General features: G+C 43.7%; 2 protein-coding genes across 2 annotated transcripts; both read right to left on the bottom strand.

The window, feature by feature from the left end:
• Positions 1 to 367: 367 nt before the first annotated feature.
• LOC143218312 (uncharacterized) lies at positions 368 to 6681 on the bottom strand. The gene is made up of 2 exons (XM_076443438.1): positions 1414 to 6681; positions 368 to 1227 (listed from the first exon to the last, which is right to left on the bottom strand). The coding sequence occupies exon 1, from the start codon at positions 5803 to 5805 to the stop codon at positions 2011 to 2013; it is 3795 nt and encodes a 1264-aa protein (XP_076299553.1). The 5' UTR covers positions 5806 to 6681; the 3' UTR covers positions 368 to 1227; positions 1414 to 2010.
• LOC143218330 (uncharacterized) lies at positions 5895 to 8789 on the bottom strand. The gene is made up of 3 exons (XM_076443464.1): positions 8298 to 8789; positions 6174 to 8111; positions 5895 to 6004 (listed from the first exon to the last, which is right to left on the bottom strand). The coding sequence occupies exons 2-3, from the start codon at positions 7132 to 7134 to the stop codon at positions 5895 to 5897; spliced, it is 1071 nt and encodes a 356-aa protein (XP_076299579.1). The 5' UTR covers positions 7135 to 8111; positions 8298 to 8789.
• Positions 8790 to 14540: the final 5751 nt, after the last annotated feature.

Below are 14540 nucleotides of genomic sequence, written 5' to 3'. Positions count from 1 at the left end.
CAAACAGGAAGAAAATAGAAAAGAGAAGAAACGAGACGAAAAAGTGATCTCGGAAAGAGAGAACGTGCGAAAAGTAAAAGAGAACAGAATAGGAGAGATAAAATGCTTCAACTGTGGCAAGAGAGGACATTTCGCTGATCAATGTTATGCGAAACAGAAATGTTTCAACTGTTATGGTCATGGACACGTTGCAGAGGAATGCAAGAAACCGAAACCGATGACACAGTGGAGAGGAAGAGGCAATAGAGGGAACTACCAAATAAACTACAGAGGAAGAGGATACGGAAGGAGAGGAACAGCGACGAGACCAAATGAGACTGTCATGAGTGTAAGAGAGAGTATGAGAGAAAATATTTATGAAAGTGATAAAGTGAGTTTGAGTGACACAAATAGAAGCTACAGTAAAAATAGATATAAAAATGACTATAGCAATATAGGTAGGGAATGGCTTCTAGACTCGGGATCAACAAGCCACATGGCGAGTGAAATTGACATTTTTGAGACATTAAGAAGCGATAATAGGGAAATAACTGTAGCAGACAAAGAGGGGAGAAAAATAAATTCGAGAGGGATAGGAGAGGTGGTACTAGACCAAACAAATGAAAAAGGTAGGATCAGGTTATCAAATGTATTGTGCGTTCCCGATTTAAATTCAAATTTGCTGTCAGTAGCAAAAATTACTGATAAAGGGTTTAAGGTGAAATTTGATAGGGAAGGTGCTGTTGTATACAGAGAAAACAGTGGAGTGTACATGAAGGCTAAACGTAAGGGTAATGAGTATTACGTTCCAGGAAAAATAGCGAGTGGTGAAAAAGCGGCTGTCTCCAAGGATAAAAATGCGTGGCATAGAAGACTAGGACACGTCAACGAAAGACTGATTGTATCGTCGAAATCTCTCCAACATGGAGAAATCCCGTATTTCAAAAATAGTGTTAGGATATAAAAATGGAAAAGGAATGAATTATAAATAAACAAAACAGAATTGAGCCGAAATATCTTAAATAGTTTATTGGCTCATTGGGGAAAAGCCTTGCGGCATAAAAACCCCAGAAATAAAGAATTTAACGTGGATTACAAAAGAAATAACGATGAAGATGTGAGCGTTAGAGTAGCGATAATCATGAATTATCATGTATTGATAGCGTTATGTATACGACTCGGAGTTCTACTGGATCCCATATGATTCCGCGGGATCCCTCAAGTATGTAGTGTGTGCTGCGGCACGACCTGGCGGAGTATGACTCCGAGGGATCCCTTGGTGTATATGGATAAATGTGTGCTACGGCACGACCTGTTGGAGACACTCCTCCATGGGATCCACACGAGTGTATGTAGAGGTGTGCTACGGCACGACCTGGCGGAATCGTGATTCCGCGGGATCCCTCAAGTATGTTGTGTGTGCTGCGGCACGACCTGGCGGAGTACGACTCCGAGGGATCCCTTGTGTTGTTATGTATATAGGTTCGTTATGATCATGTTCAAACATGATTTACAATATCGCGCAATATCGTTCACACTGGACACTACCGTGGTTCAATCACACGATCTCTTCTCTGATCCTTGTCCGAAGGATATCGAAGTGACTCTACCGGACGACTTTCTACGACTCCCGCGATCGCGCCTTTTCGACTCCCTCATCTGGGGCCCAACCGTCCTTTTGTCTTCGCTCGAAGACCCCAGGAAAATTCGGCGCCGCGCAGTCGACCGATGGTTTACGTTATGGCGCGCACATGCTTATATTGGGGCTGACCCGCACTAAACCGTGAACAAAGAACATCCTGTCTGGTCTATGTCACGAGACGTAGACCGTTCTCGGTCCTCACTTCGTACCCTTGACTCGAGTACATAAAAAAAAGGAAAACCCTCTTCGTCGCGACGAAAATTTATGGTCGCGGTCGAACACGCTCCCCCCGTTGCGAGTGGACGAGTAATAAATCTAACTTATAAACTACGTCACTATAGTTCCGCGGGATTCAAACGCCGACAATCCAATGTAATGTTCACGTCTCGTTATGTGTGTTCAGTCAATGGACACAATTGCGTGATGTTCCGCTTGATAACGCCGTTGGTGGTTTTGATTGTGGCGACTCGGATTTCGCCATCCTTGCCGGGGTGGACCTCCATGACTCTGCCCAGCCTCCATCGCATGCAAGGTAGATTTTTGTCCATCAGGATTACAACTGAATTGACCTGGAGTTCGCCACGGGTTGTGAACCATTTTTGGCGCTTTTGTAATTCATTGAGGTACTCTTGGTACCATCGTTTCCAAAAGTCTTGTCGAGCCTTCGAAATTACCTTCCAAGAGGTTAGCCGGTTCTCTGGAACGGAAAGATAATTATTTTCCGGTAGCATCGTAAGTGGTCGACCTACTAATACATGCGCTGGTGTTAATGCGATAGGATCATTTGGATCGGTCGAAATAGGACACAACGGCCTAGAGTTTAAAATCGCTTCGATTTCTACTGCGAAGGTAGTGATCTCTTCAAACGTGAAGAGACGTTCGCCGATAACCCGTTTAAAATGATGCTTGAACGATTTCACAGCGGCCTCCCATATGCCTCCGAAATGTGGTGTTAACGGTGGATTAAAATGCCACGTTATGGACTTGCTTACGGCAAATTCGTTGACGGTTTCTTTAAATTCTGTGGATTCGAACAACGCGTACAATTCGCGTAGCTGGTTATTCGCGCCGACAAAATTAGTACCATTGTCCGAATATACGTGTGCAGGTATAGCTCGACGCCCGATGAAACGTCTGAAGGCGCCGAGAAAACCCTCGGTTGTAAGATCGCTTACGATTTCGATATGGACCGCCTTGACCGACATACAAATAAAAACGCAACCGTATGCCTTTACGCTGTTTCTATTGCGATGCTTTTTTTCTTTAATAAAGAATGGCCCGAAGAAATCTACACCGGTGTGAGTAAAAGCCGCCGTTTCCTCGACACGTGATTTGGGTAAATTTCCCATTTTTCCTTGTAACGGAGACGGTCGGAAACGGATGCAACGAACGCATCGTCGTACGACTTTCCTCACTTGATTTTTTCCGTCCAGGAGCCAGAAACGATGGCGAGTGGTGTATAGGGTTGTTTGAATACCGGCATGGTACGTGCGTTCGTGTATCTCACGGATTATAAGATCGGTAACATGATGATAAGATGGTAAAAGAATCGGATGTTTCTGTGTGTAGGGAATTTTGGCATTCTGTAACCGACCGCCGACACGAAGAAGTCCGAATTCGTCCAGAAACGGACTCAGCGATGCGAGTCGACTACCTTTTACTTCCTTCGATGCTGAAATGCGTTCAATTTCCTCGGAGAATTGTTCTCTTTGTATCGTTTTGATGATGACGCATTCCGCGTTGCTTATTTCTGCTATACACAACTCGCCCGTATATTTGTTAGATCGCCGCACACGTAAGCAACGCGCGATTACACGTGTGAGGTTTCTATACGAAGAAAAATTGTGAAAAAATTCGCATCTGTCGTGTTGTAATGTTAAACATGTATTTTTCTTACAACCCGGTAACTCCTTGACAGTAATGTTTAAACTTGCCGGCCAAGTAGACTCGTGTTCGCGTAACCAATGGGGTCCCTCGAACCACGAATCGTTCTCGCGGAATGTCGCAGGAAGTTGTCCGCGAGACAATGCATCGGCCGGATTGTCTTTTGTTTTGATATGCCGCCATTCCGCTTCCTTGATGGCCTGGATTTCCGCAACGCGATTCGATTCAAAAACCTTCAACACGGTTGGAGACTTTTTTAGCCACTGTAATACTATGGTGGAATCTGTCCAGAAAAGAACACGATTAACTGAGAACTTAAAAGCAACCCTGGTCTCTTGATAAAGCCGGGCCAACGTTAACGCACCGCATAGTTCGAGCCGCGGTATAGTTGTCTCTTTAAGAGGTGCAACTCGCGATTTAGCACATGCCAGACGAACGAGGGTGCGATCCTTCTGATTGCGGGAACGAATATAGATACACGCGCCATATCCCACCTTGCTCGCGTCGCAAAATCCATGAATTTCAATGCTGGTAGGATTATCGAGCAAAAGTCTCCGATCTATCGATAAATTGTTTATACACGGAAGTTGGTTCGAGAAGGTTAGCCATTGCGTATGCAGCGCTAGCGGAACCGATTCGTCCCAATCGAGCTTCGTTTTCCAACATTCCTGCATGAAAACCTTTGCAGTCAGAATTATTGGTCCCAGAAGCCCGAGAGGGTCGAAAATTTTGGCGATCTCAGATAGAATTTCGCGCTTTGTCGATTTCGTGGGAGATTCTGATGAATTTACAGTATATACCAATTTATCCCCCTGCGCGTGCCATCCGATGCCTAAGGTCTTTATCACCGGGCTCTCATCGGTCGCGTAATCCGTTCCGAGAAGTTTTTCGCCTATGGAGTCAAGGGCGTGATTGTGGTTCGAGGCCCATTGCCGAATAGTGAAACCGCCGCGTTTCAGGAGTTCGATTACCTCATTGCGAATAATTAAAACCTCCTCCAAAGAATTTGCACCTGTCAAAAGATCGTCAACGTATAAATCGCGTTTCAAAATTTCGGAAGCATATGGGAAATCTGCGCCTTCGTCGACCGCCAGCTGTTGTATGGTTCGGATAGCGAGGTACGGAGCGGACGATACGCCAAAGGTAACGGTATTTAGTTCAAATGTTCTGATTCTATTGTCGTGATACCAGAATATACGCTGGTATTTGCGGTCTTGTGGGTGAACTAAGACTTGTCGGTACATTTTCTCGATGTCGGCGGTAATGACATAGGAATGCGTGCGGAATCGTAACAAATGTTCGAAAAGTTTGTCTTGTATTGTAGGACCTACCATAAGTCCATCGTTTAATGACATATTTTTAGGCGACTTGGCCGACGCATCGAACACGACGCGGATTTTTGTAGTCGTACTTGTAGCCTTTACGACGGCGTGATGTGGCATATAGTAGCCAGTAGTTGAGTCGTCGGTAACCAATGACATATGCTCAAGCGTAATGTACTCTTGCATCACCTTGTGATATTCTTCCTTAAGAATTGAATTTGCGTTGAGCTTTCGCTGAAGTGAGTGGAATCGACGTAAGGCGATCTGTCGCATGTCGCCGAAATCTCTATCGCCGGCACGAAATGGTAATCGTACTACGTATCGTCCGCTCTCAGTACGCGTCGTGTTTTCGCTATAATGAGTCTCGCATAACGATTCTACGGATAGTTTCGACGTTTCTGCGTCCACGTTTTCAATCAGCCAGAACTTCGCGATTTGTTCTTTCAACTCTGCTAGATTGCACGAGATAACTCGATTTTCCGCGCTGTCTGTTGTTCCGCCTACTACCACCCATCCAAGTTGGGTTTTCTGTAAAATTAGATCGCAGTCATCGCGAGATAAGTTGATCTGCCCTATCGATATCAATGACAAAGTGGCCCCAGCACCAATCAGAATATCAACGGGCCGCGGAATATGAAATTCAGGATCGGCAAGACGTATGTTAGCAGGAATTGCTATTGATTCGCGTGGGAATACCTCATCGGGTACCGAATCCGTAATTCGCGAGACAGTTAAACACGTTAATGTTTTCTGGAAGTCGCTGTGGAGCGATCGGAGCGTAACCTGAATCAAATCTTTTGACATCGTGGTCATCTCATTGATTCCGTTAATCGCAATCGAGCATGGTTGGGTAGGAAGGTTTAGCTGTTGTGCGAGAGTCTCAGTCATAAAATGCGCCGTCGCGCAGGTATCGAGAAGTGCCCGAGCTTCAATGAACGTTCCGTTGTGCTTTCGGATGCGAACTATTGCACTCATCATTAACTGTGAGCGAGGAACGCGACACGCGGCGGTCAATGCGAGCCTTGATAGTCATGTTGAACCCGGTTCAGCCGCGACATTCGCGGACTTTAGCATTGTATCAGCCTGTACGGTAGAAGGTTGTCGCGTGCCGAAATTGTGCAGCAACGAATGGTGAAAACGCCCACAATGTTTACAACATGACGACCGACATTTTCCGCTATGAGATCGCAAACAGTTTCGGCACAAATTCTTTCTATTTATAATGTCCCAACGTTGGGACACGGGCAATTTTACGAATTCCGGGCAACTATATAATAAATGGTGTTTGTTGCAATAAGAGCAAGTGCGCACGGTAGCTGTAACGAAGGCACGCGCGCCAGCCTCACCTTTACGCGTTTTGATTCTACGAGATTCCCGTTCGGACCGACGCTTGACTCCCGTTTCGGTGTTATCGCGAACGGCACCCTTCTCTAGAGTGATCCGTCGGAACTTCGTTTCGTTTATGAACTTGTAAAATTCTTCCAGCGTGGGAAGAGTGTCCAAGCTCAGTGTCTCTTCCCATTTTTCACGTATCTCGCTAGGCATTGCTCTTTCTAGAAATCGAATAATCAAAGAACTATCCGGAGTAACCTTTAATGATTGTAGCATATTTAAATGTTGACGAACATCGTCAACCAATTTCGCGAGTCCGCTAGCTGGGATTTTATTTGCTGTTCCTAAGTCAATAATGGCGTCTAAGTGCTCTGAAACGAGAATACGCCGTTTTTCGTACGAATCTACTAAAAGACGCCACGCATTTTGATAGTTGTCCGCGCTTATATTGAAAACCAAAATCTTGTTCAGCGCGTCACCGATTAGCGAGTTTTTCAAATAGATAAACTTCTCTAAATCTGTTATATCGGTACGCCCGTCGATCATAGTTAGAAATGTGTTCTTATATGAGAGCCACTTTTCCAAGCTTCCGTCAAATTTCGGTAATTCGGCGACCGGCAATTTCAACGTACGCCGTCGTCCCTCTCCTAAGGTCGTATTTAAGTATGAATTACTGAGCGTCTCGTTTACCGGCGCGGATGACGGTGCAGCGACTTCCATAGACTTAATTTTACTTGCGATGTCGTAATACCGATCCTGAATGTCTTGTATTTCGTCCAAATGATTATTCTCAGGATCGATAATTGCGAGTTCATCATTCAACTCCTCGTATGCGTGAAACAATTCCGTGACTCTATTCAACCGCATTTTGAGATTCGTTTCGTCATATTGGCCCGACGTGATGTAGTTCTCGAGCTGCGTTATTTGTCGTTTAAGCGACGTACGCTTTTGACCAATTATGCGGATCCTATCCATTATGATTATACTACGTACTCGCACGCACCGTATATATGTATGATTAAATCTAGTCTATTTACGAAAACGCACAGTCGAAAATTATGGCTGATAATCGGTACTTATCTTTCGCTGATGGACAAAGTCTGCAGCAGGAGGCGATATGGGCGAGAGGTCCACCGTATGATGCTGAAGATTGTGTCCAGAGTTCATCAACGTTCGTTCGTTAGAGTTCGACGTGTTATCACTGAGCACTGTTGTCTTTAAATCTCCGGATCACACACACACACCGCGTACTAAAAATTCCGACAAATTTGCGGACACGCGATAGTACGCGTCTAAATAGAATATCAATACTGTAGAAGCACCGTAATTCAGATCTATGTAGATATAGCTCAGACTTGTTTCGGGGAGATGATGCTACGTTCGCTGTCAGAGCCGAAGTCGTCCGTTAACCGCGCGCTTTCCTTCGAGGGACCGTATCCCCCTCCAAGGGATGCGCCCGTCTTCGTAGGGCCCTCCCTCGGGCAAGGAAAATGTCTCCCTCCGTTTTCCGTGTCCAGTGTTAACGGCGATTGCGCTCAACTTTCTAATGTTTTGTCACATCTTCATCGTTTTAACGCTCACACCTCACAGGAGGCACCATAAAATGTATCGTCGAAATCTCTCCAACATGGAGAAATCCCGTATTTCAAAAATAGTGTTAGGATATAAAAATGGAAAAGGAATGAATTATAAATAAACAAAACAGAATTGAGCCGAAATATCTTAAATAGTTTATTGGCTCATTGGGGAAAAGCCTTGCGGCATAAAAACCCCAGAAATAAAGAATTTAACGTGGATTACAAAAGAAATAACGATGAAGATGTGAGCGTTAGAGTAGCGATAATCATGAATTATCATGTATTGATAGCGTTATGTATACGACTCGGAGTTCTACTGGATCCCATATGATTCCGCGGGATCCCTCAAGTATGTAGTGTGTGCTGCGGCACGACCTGGCGGAGTATGACTCCGAGGGATCCCTTGGTGTATATGGATAAATGTGTGCTACGGCACGACCTGTTGGAGACACTCCTCCATGGGATCCACACGAGTGTATGTAGAGGTGTGCTACGGCACGACCTGGCGGAATCGTGATTCCGCGGGATCCCTCAAGTATGTTGTGTGTGCTGCGGCACGACCTGGCGGAGTACGACTCCGAGGGATCCCTTGTGTTGTTATGTATATAGGTTCGTTATGATCATGTTCAAACATGATTTACAATATCGCGCAATATCGTTCACACTGGACACTACCGTGGTTCAATCACACGATCTCTTCTCTGATCCTTGTCCGAAGGATATCGAAGTGACTCTACCGGACGACTTTCTACGACTCCCGCGATCGCGCCTTTTCGACTCCCTCATCTGGGGCCCAACCGTCCTTTTGTCTTCGCTCGAAGACCCCAGGAAAATTCGGCGCCGCGCAGTCGACCGATGGTTTACGTTATGGCGCGCACATGCTTATATTGGGGCTGACCCGCACTAAACCGTGAACAAAGAACATCCTGTCTGGTCTATGTCACGAGACGTAGACCGTTCTCGGTCCTCACTTCGTACCCTTGACTCGAGTACATAAAAAAAAGGAAAACCCTCTTCGTCGCGACGAAAATTTATGGTCGCGGTCGAACACTGATCCAAGAGATGATGAAGGAAGAATTGGTGAACGGGATGGTAGAAACTGAGAAATTGAACAGACAATGTGATTCATGTGTCGAAGGAAAAGCACATAGAAAGACACATCATGGGCTCGAAACAAAGAGAACGGTAAGAATAATGGATTTGTGGCATATTGACTTGATAGGACCAGTTAGACCGTCCACTATGGGAGGCAAATTATATATCTTAACCGTGGTAGACGATTATTCAAGATTTATTTTTGTAGAATTGCTGCGAGAAAAGAGCGAAACAAAAGAAAAATTGAAGAAATTAATAATACAAAAGGAGAACGAGACAGGAATGAAGTTAAAAGCTGTAAGATCCGACAACGGAGGAGAATTCGTCGACAACGACCTAAATGAATGGATGGAAGATAAAGGAATTAAACATGAATTCAGTCCACCATGGACACCACAGTGCAATGGACTAGTGGAAAGGACGAATAGAACTATTATTGAGATGACGAGGTCGATGATATCAGACTCGAAAATACCTACGAGCTTCTGGGGAGAAGCAGTGTGCACCGCAGTACATATAAAGAATAGAATTAAGTCGTCAGTTCATGGTAGAACACCATACGAATTATGGAAAGGTAGAAAACCAAACATTAAATATATGAAAAGATTCGGATGTGTCGCTTACGCACTGGAAAAGGGTGTTAAAAGAAGAAAGTTTGAATCAAAAACTAATAGAGGAATTTTTGTAGGATATGCGACAAATAATACGTACAGAATCTACTTACCAAAAACAAAAAGGATTTTATGTGATTGCGACGTCAAATTTGATGAAGAACAAAATTGGACCGACATATTAAACGAGAAGGAAATGGAGGAAATAAATGAAGATGAACAAAAGATAATAGATTTAACTATTATGGGATTAGACGATAAAAACGAAAATGAAGAGAGAGAAAAAGAAAGAGATATAGAAGACAACTCGAGAGAGAATAACGAAGAAAGAGATGAAGAGGAAAGAGATGAGGAAGACACAAGAAGGGACGAAGTGATAGATGAAGAAGAAACTCAAGACAACAACAGTGACAATGAAAGAGAAGAAACACCAAAAAAGGGAGGAAGACCAAAAGGATTAACAAGAGAAGTGATACTGGTTCGCGAACATTTAGAGAGAGAGAAACAAGACAGAGAAGCAGAAGAAAATAATTTAAGGAGATCATCAAGAGTGAAAAGTAAAAACTCTGCAATGCTCGTAACTACTAGAGAAATACCAAGGAATGTTGAAGAGGCTAAGAATTCGGATCAGTGGATCAATTGGAAAATTGCTATGGACGAGGAGATACAATGCATGAAGAAACACAGAGTATGGGACATAGTGCAACAACCGAAAGGAAAAAATGTGATAAATAATAAATGGGTATATAGCATAAAAGAGGACCCAAACACGAAAAGGTTGAGATACAAAGCTCGACTAGTAGCTATTGGATGTGCACAACGTCCAGGTTATGACTTTGACGAGACCTTTGCACCAGTGGCACGATCAGAATCCATGAGATTAATTTTCAGCATAGCTGCAGAAAAAGGAAGAAAAATAAAAATGTATGATGTAAGAACTGCTTTCCTACATGGAAAATTAGATAACGAGTTATACATGAGAACGCCTGCAGGATACCAGTATGGAAAGGACACAGTATGCAAACTACAAAAAAGCATTTATGGATTAAAACAAGCAGGAAAATGTTGGAACGATTACATGACGGAAGAACTGAAAAGAACAGGACTATCACAATCAAGAGAGGATCCATGTGTGTTTTATAAGAGAGAAGGGCAAAAATTTTTGTTTTGTTGTATTCATGTAGACGATATGGTAGTAGTATCTAGTGATGACGAAATAGAACAATACTACATGAGGAAAATTAGTGAAAAAATAGATATTAAAGATATAGGTATTGCGAAAAATGTTTTAGGGCTACAAGTAGAACATGAAGAAGAGAAGATCTATGTACACCAAAGAGACTATGTAGAAAAATTGTTAAAAATGTATGGGATGAATGAGTGTAACAGCGTATCGACTCCGATAGACGTTAATGTAAAATTAGACAACGATGAAAACTCTAACAAATGTAACGAGAAAGATTTCCAAGAACTAGTTGGTAGATTAATGTTTTTGAGTGTAAACACGCGACCAGATATAGCCTATGCAATAACATGCTTATCACAATTTAACAATAATCCCAAAGAATTACACATGAATAGCTTAAAAAGAGTGTTAAGATATTTGAGAGGTACAATCGATTACAGATTATGTTTTGGAAAAAAGAGTACAAGAAATAGAATAGATTGTGATACGGATGCTTCATGGGATGCAACCAAAGATGCGAAATCATTTACAGGTCTATTAGTTTATAGAAATGGTGATCTAATACACTGGAGGAGTAAAAAACAATCTATTGTAGCACTATCTTCTACTGAAAGTGAATTAGAGGCAATGACTGAGGGTGTGAAAGAAGTAATTTGGCTAGACAGGCTAATAAAAGAAATAACTGGACAAGTAGAAATAGTTAAAGAAATTAAATGCGATAGTTTAAATGTAGTGAAGCTAGCAAATGGAGGAAACTTTAAAGCTAGATCTAAACTGTTAAATAGAAGGTGCTGTTTCGTAAAGGAAAATGTAAAGAAAAATAATATATGTATAACACATGTACGTAGCGAAAACATGCGAGCGGATTACTTAACTAAAGCTTTGAGCGGACCAAAGTTCTTTAAAAATATTAAAAATGTCTTAGAGGTAAATAATCAATAAAAACAAGAGGGGAGTGTGTGTGTGTAATTGTTTTTATTGTGTGTGTGTGTGTTGAGCGAAGAAGGTTCTGGAGTGAATACGTGAGAGAGAGATGGAACGTGAGAGAGAGATGGAGCGTGAGCGAGCAGGAAAGTAGTGGGAATGGAACGACGCAGTGCAGAGTGTGAAACGTACGAGAGAGTGTGTAAACCAGAGTGAAAGTACCTAACCTAGAAGCGAACACGTGGTTGTAGGAGGTTCAAACTGTTTAATAAACATTATTGTTATTGTTTAACTTCTTTCCAAATTATCTTATCACGATCCAACACTTTCCTTCCAATGTACTTGTTTATTTGGTATAGTTGCTTGCTTCGGCCTCCGTGGTATAATGGGGCTCACTATTTTTATACCTGTAAATGTTTGCCGGCTTTGCTCTGCTAGCTGCTTCCTTTCTTTTTCTACTTCCTCCTCTTGTCTCAATCTTTCTATACCATGTCGGTGCACGTACTCAAAGTCGTTAGCTTCTTTTGCATTTTTCTCCCCGATCTCTAGCATCCGTCCGGGTGTCCATAATCCTATTAGCTGATTATTTATGTTTTCCTCTACGGCAGCTATAATTGTGACCTCCTCCTCTGTTGAGTTTAGTTCCTCCTCTGCCGTGACTGTGGCTTTTTCCTCGGTTGAGTCCAATTGTACGGCAGCAATAATTGTAACCTCCTCCTCGGTTGAGTCCAAATCTTCGGCAGTACTAATTGTGGCCTCCTCTTTGGTGGAGTCCAAATCTTCGGCAATAACAATTGTGGCCTCCTCCTTGGTGGAGTCTACATCTTCGGCAATAATAATTGTGGCCTCCTCCTTGGTGGAGTCCCACTCTTCGGCAGCGATTACGATGGTATCTTCTTCTTTTGCTTGATGCTCTCCGGCAGCTGGTACAGTGGCTTCCTCTTCGGCTATATTCTGCTTTACGGCCGTACTTGCGATTGTTTCCTCCTGATCGTCTTGGATGGATTCGGCAGCGATCACGATTGTTTCTTCCGATTCACTTAGTATATCCTCAGGGATGTCATCGAGGGTATCGTCTAAACCTTTTTGTTCGGTCTCTAGTGGCTCTTCTAGTGAGAAAAACGAAGAGCTCGAGCTGTCTTCTTGTGATATGCACACCTCCTCTTCAGGTGGGCAATTGCGTGCTCTACCCGGGATTACTAAATAGTTTTGCCTGGTCTGAGTAGCCACCGATCTTGTAGTTGTTCCCTCGAGATGCTTCCTCAGGAACTGTTTGACCCCTTGTGTATTTTGGGTCTCCTCCAGTTGCTGTAGGGCTTCGTTTAGGATGTCCGGCAGCTCCATTTTCGTTCTCCTTCGGCAGCAACTTGACTTTGCCGCTCCTCGTTACGGCAGCGAATGCGATTTTAACTCTGTAGGGGAAAACTTGAGCACATTAGTCTTGTGTGCTTGTGGCGTGTGATGGAAGGTACGCTTTTATGTCACTTATGTGAACTTTCCCCAAGTCTCGGCCGTCTTCGGTAGCAAGGCAGTATACTACTGGGGATATCTTTTTCGTAATTATTACTGGTCCACTGAACTTGGGGACCAGTTTTGCCGCAAAATGTTGAGCTGCTGACGAAAGTGCTCGCTGTCGTTTTACTACTTTATCTCCTACCTCAAATTCTTTATCCAAATGCCGCGAATTATAATATTTTGCCTGTGTATTATAGGCACTCTCTAAATTTTCTATCACCCAACTTCGCAAGGTTTGTAGCTGAGCTACCCTACCTTTCCAATGATCGGTCGGTTCTACTAACATCTCTACTGGTGGTTCGTTGTCCGCACGCACGCATCTAAATGGTCGCGGATCTCGCCCGAAGTTTAAAAAGGCTGGGGACGTTTGCAATACGGAATGATAGGCCGTATTATACGCGAATCTGAATTTCGATAGATTAATATCCCACTCTCTATGATCCCTCTCTAAGAACGCAACTATCATTGTTTTCAGGATGCGATTTACTCTTTCCACCGGATTTGCCTGCGGATGGTACGGAGGGGTTGTCGTAATATGAATGCCATACTCTTCGGCGAGCTGATGTAGGTATTTGTTAGCAAACTCAGTGCCGTTATCTGTCAGGAGTACATCGGGTGTACCCCATCGCGCAAATATCAAATTTTCTAGAGCTTCTGCAATTTTTGGTCCTGTTGCACGCCGAAGCGGGGCGCACTCGATCCATTTTGTAAACAGATCTTGCATCACCAGGAGGTACGCATGACCGGATTTGCTTGACGGAAAAGGACCCATTATATCGGCAGCGACCACTGACCACGGCATGTTAATATGGCGCCGACCCATCAGCCCGGAAGGGAGTGTTTGCTCCACTTTCGTTAGCTGACAGGTTGTGCAGCGTCTCACATATTCCACGGTGGTCCGATACATGCCGGGCCAGTAATACCTAGTCGCTACTCTATGATACGTTTTCTCTATTCCCAAATGTCCTGCTTGTGGGCCGTCATGGGCCTCTTGCAAAATTCGGTCCTGCGTTCCTCCGGGATCACCAATTTCCACTCATTGGTATCTTGACCCAACATCTCCGCAATGAGTGGGTCTGTCCTCCGATAATATAATTCCCCGCTTCTAATGCACCAGTCTCTAAATTTGTCAGGGTTGCTCTCTATTTCCGCGAATTTCCCTTCGTACCATTTTGGTTTAATTACGGCAGCGACTTCTCATTCTCCTTCGACACCCTCGAAAGCACGTGATAGTGCATCCGGCACTCTATTTAGGGCACCTTGCCGATACACGACTTGAAAGTCGTACTCTAAAAGTTGCAAGGCCCATCTCGCTAAACGACCCGATGGGTTCTGTAATTTCCTCAACCACCGCAGGCTATTATGATCTGTTATTACTGTAAATTTATAACCCTCTAGATAAGCTCTAAATTTCTCTACTGACCAGACTATTGCAAGGCACTCCAGCTCTGTAGCTGAGTATTTCCTTTCCGG

This window comes from Lasioglossum baleicum, chromosome 19, assembly GCF_051020765.1.
Source record: "Lasioglossum baleicum chromosome 19, iyLasBale1, whole genome shotgun sequence".
Classification (NCBI taxonomy): Eukaryota; Metazoa; Arthropoda; class Insecta; order Hymenoptera; family Halictidae; genus Lasioglossum; species Lasioglossum baleicum.
Note: the sequence above shows the minus strand (reverse complement) of the source record. Positions and strands in the feature narration are given on the sequence as shown.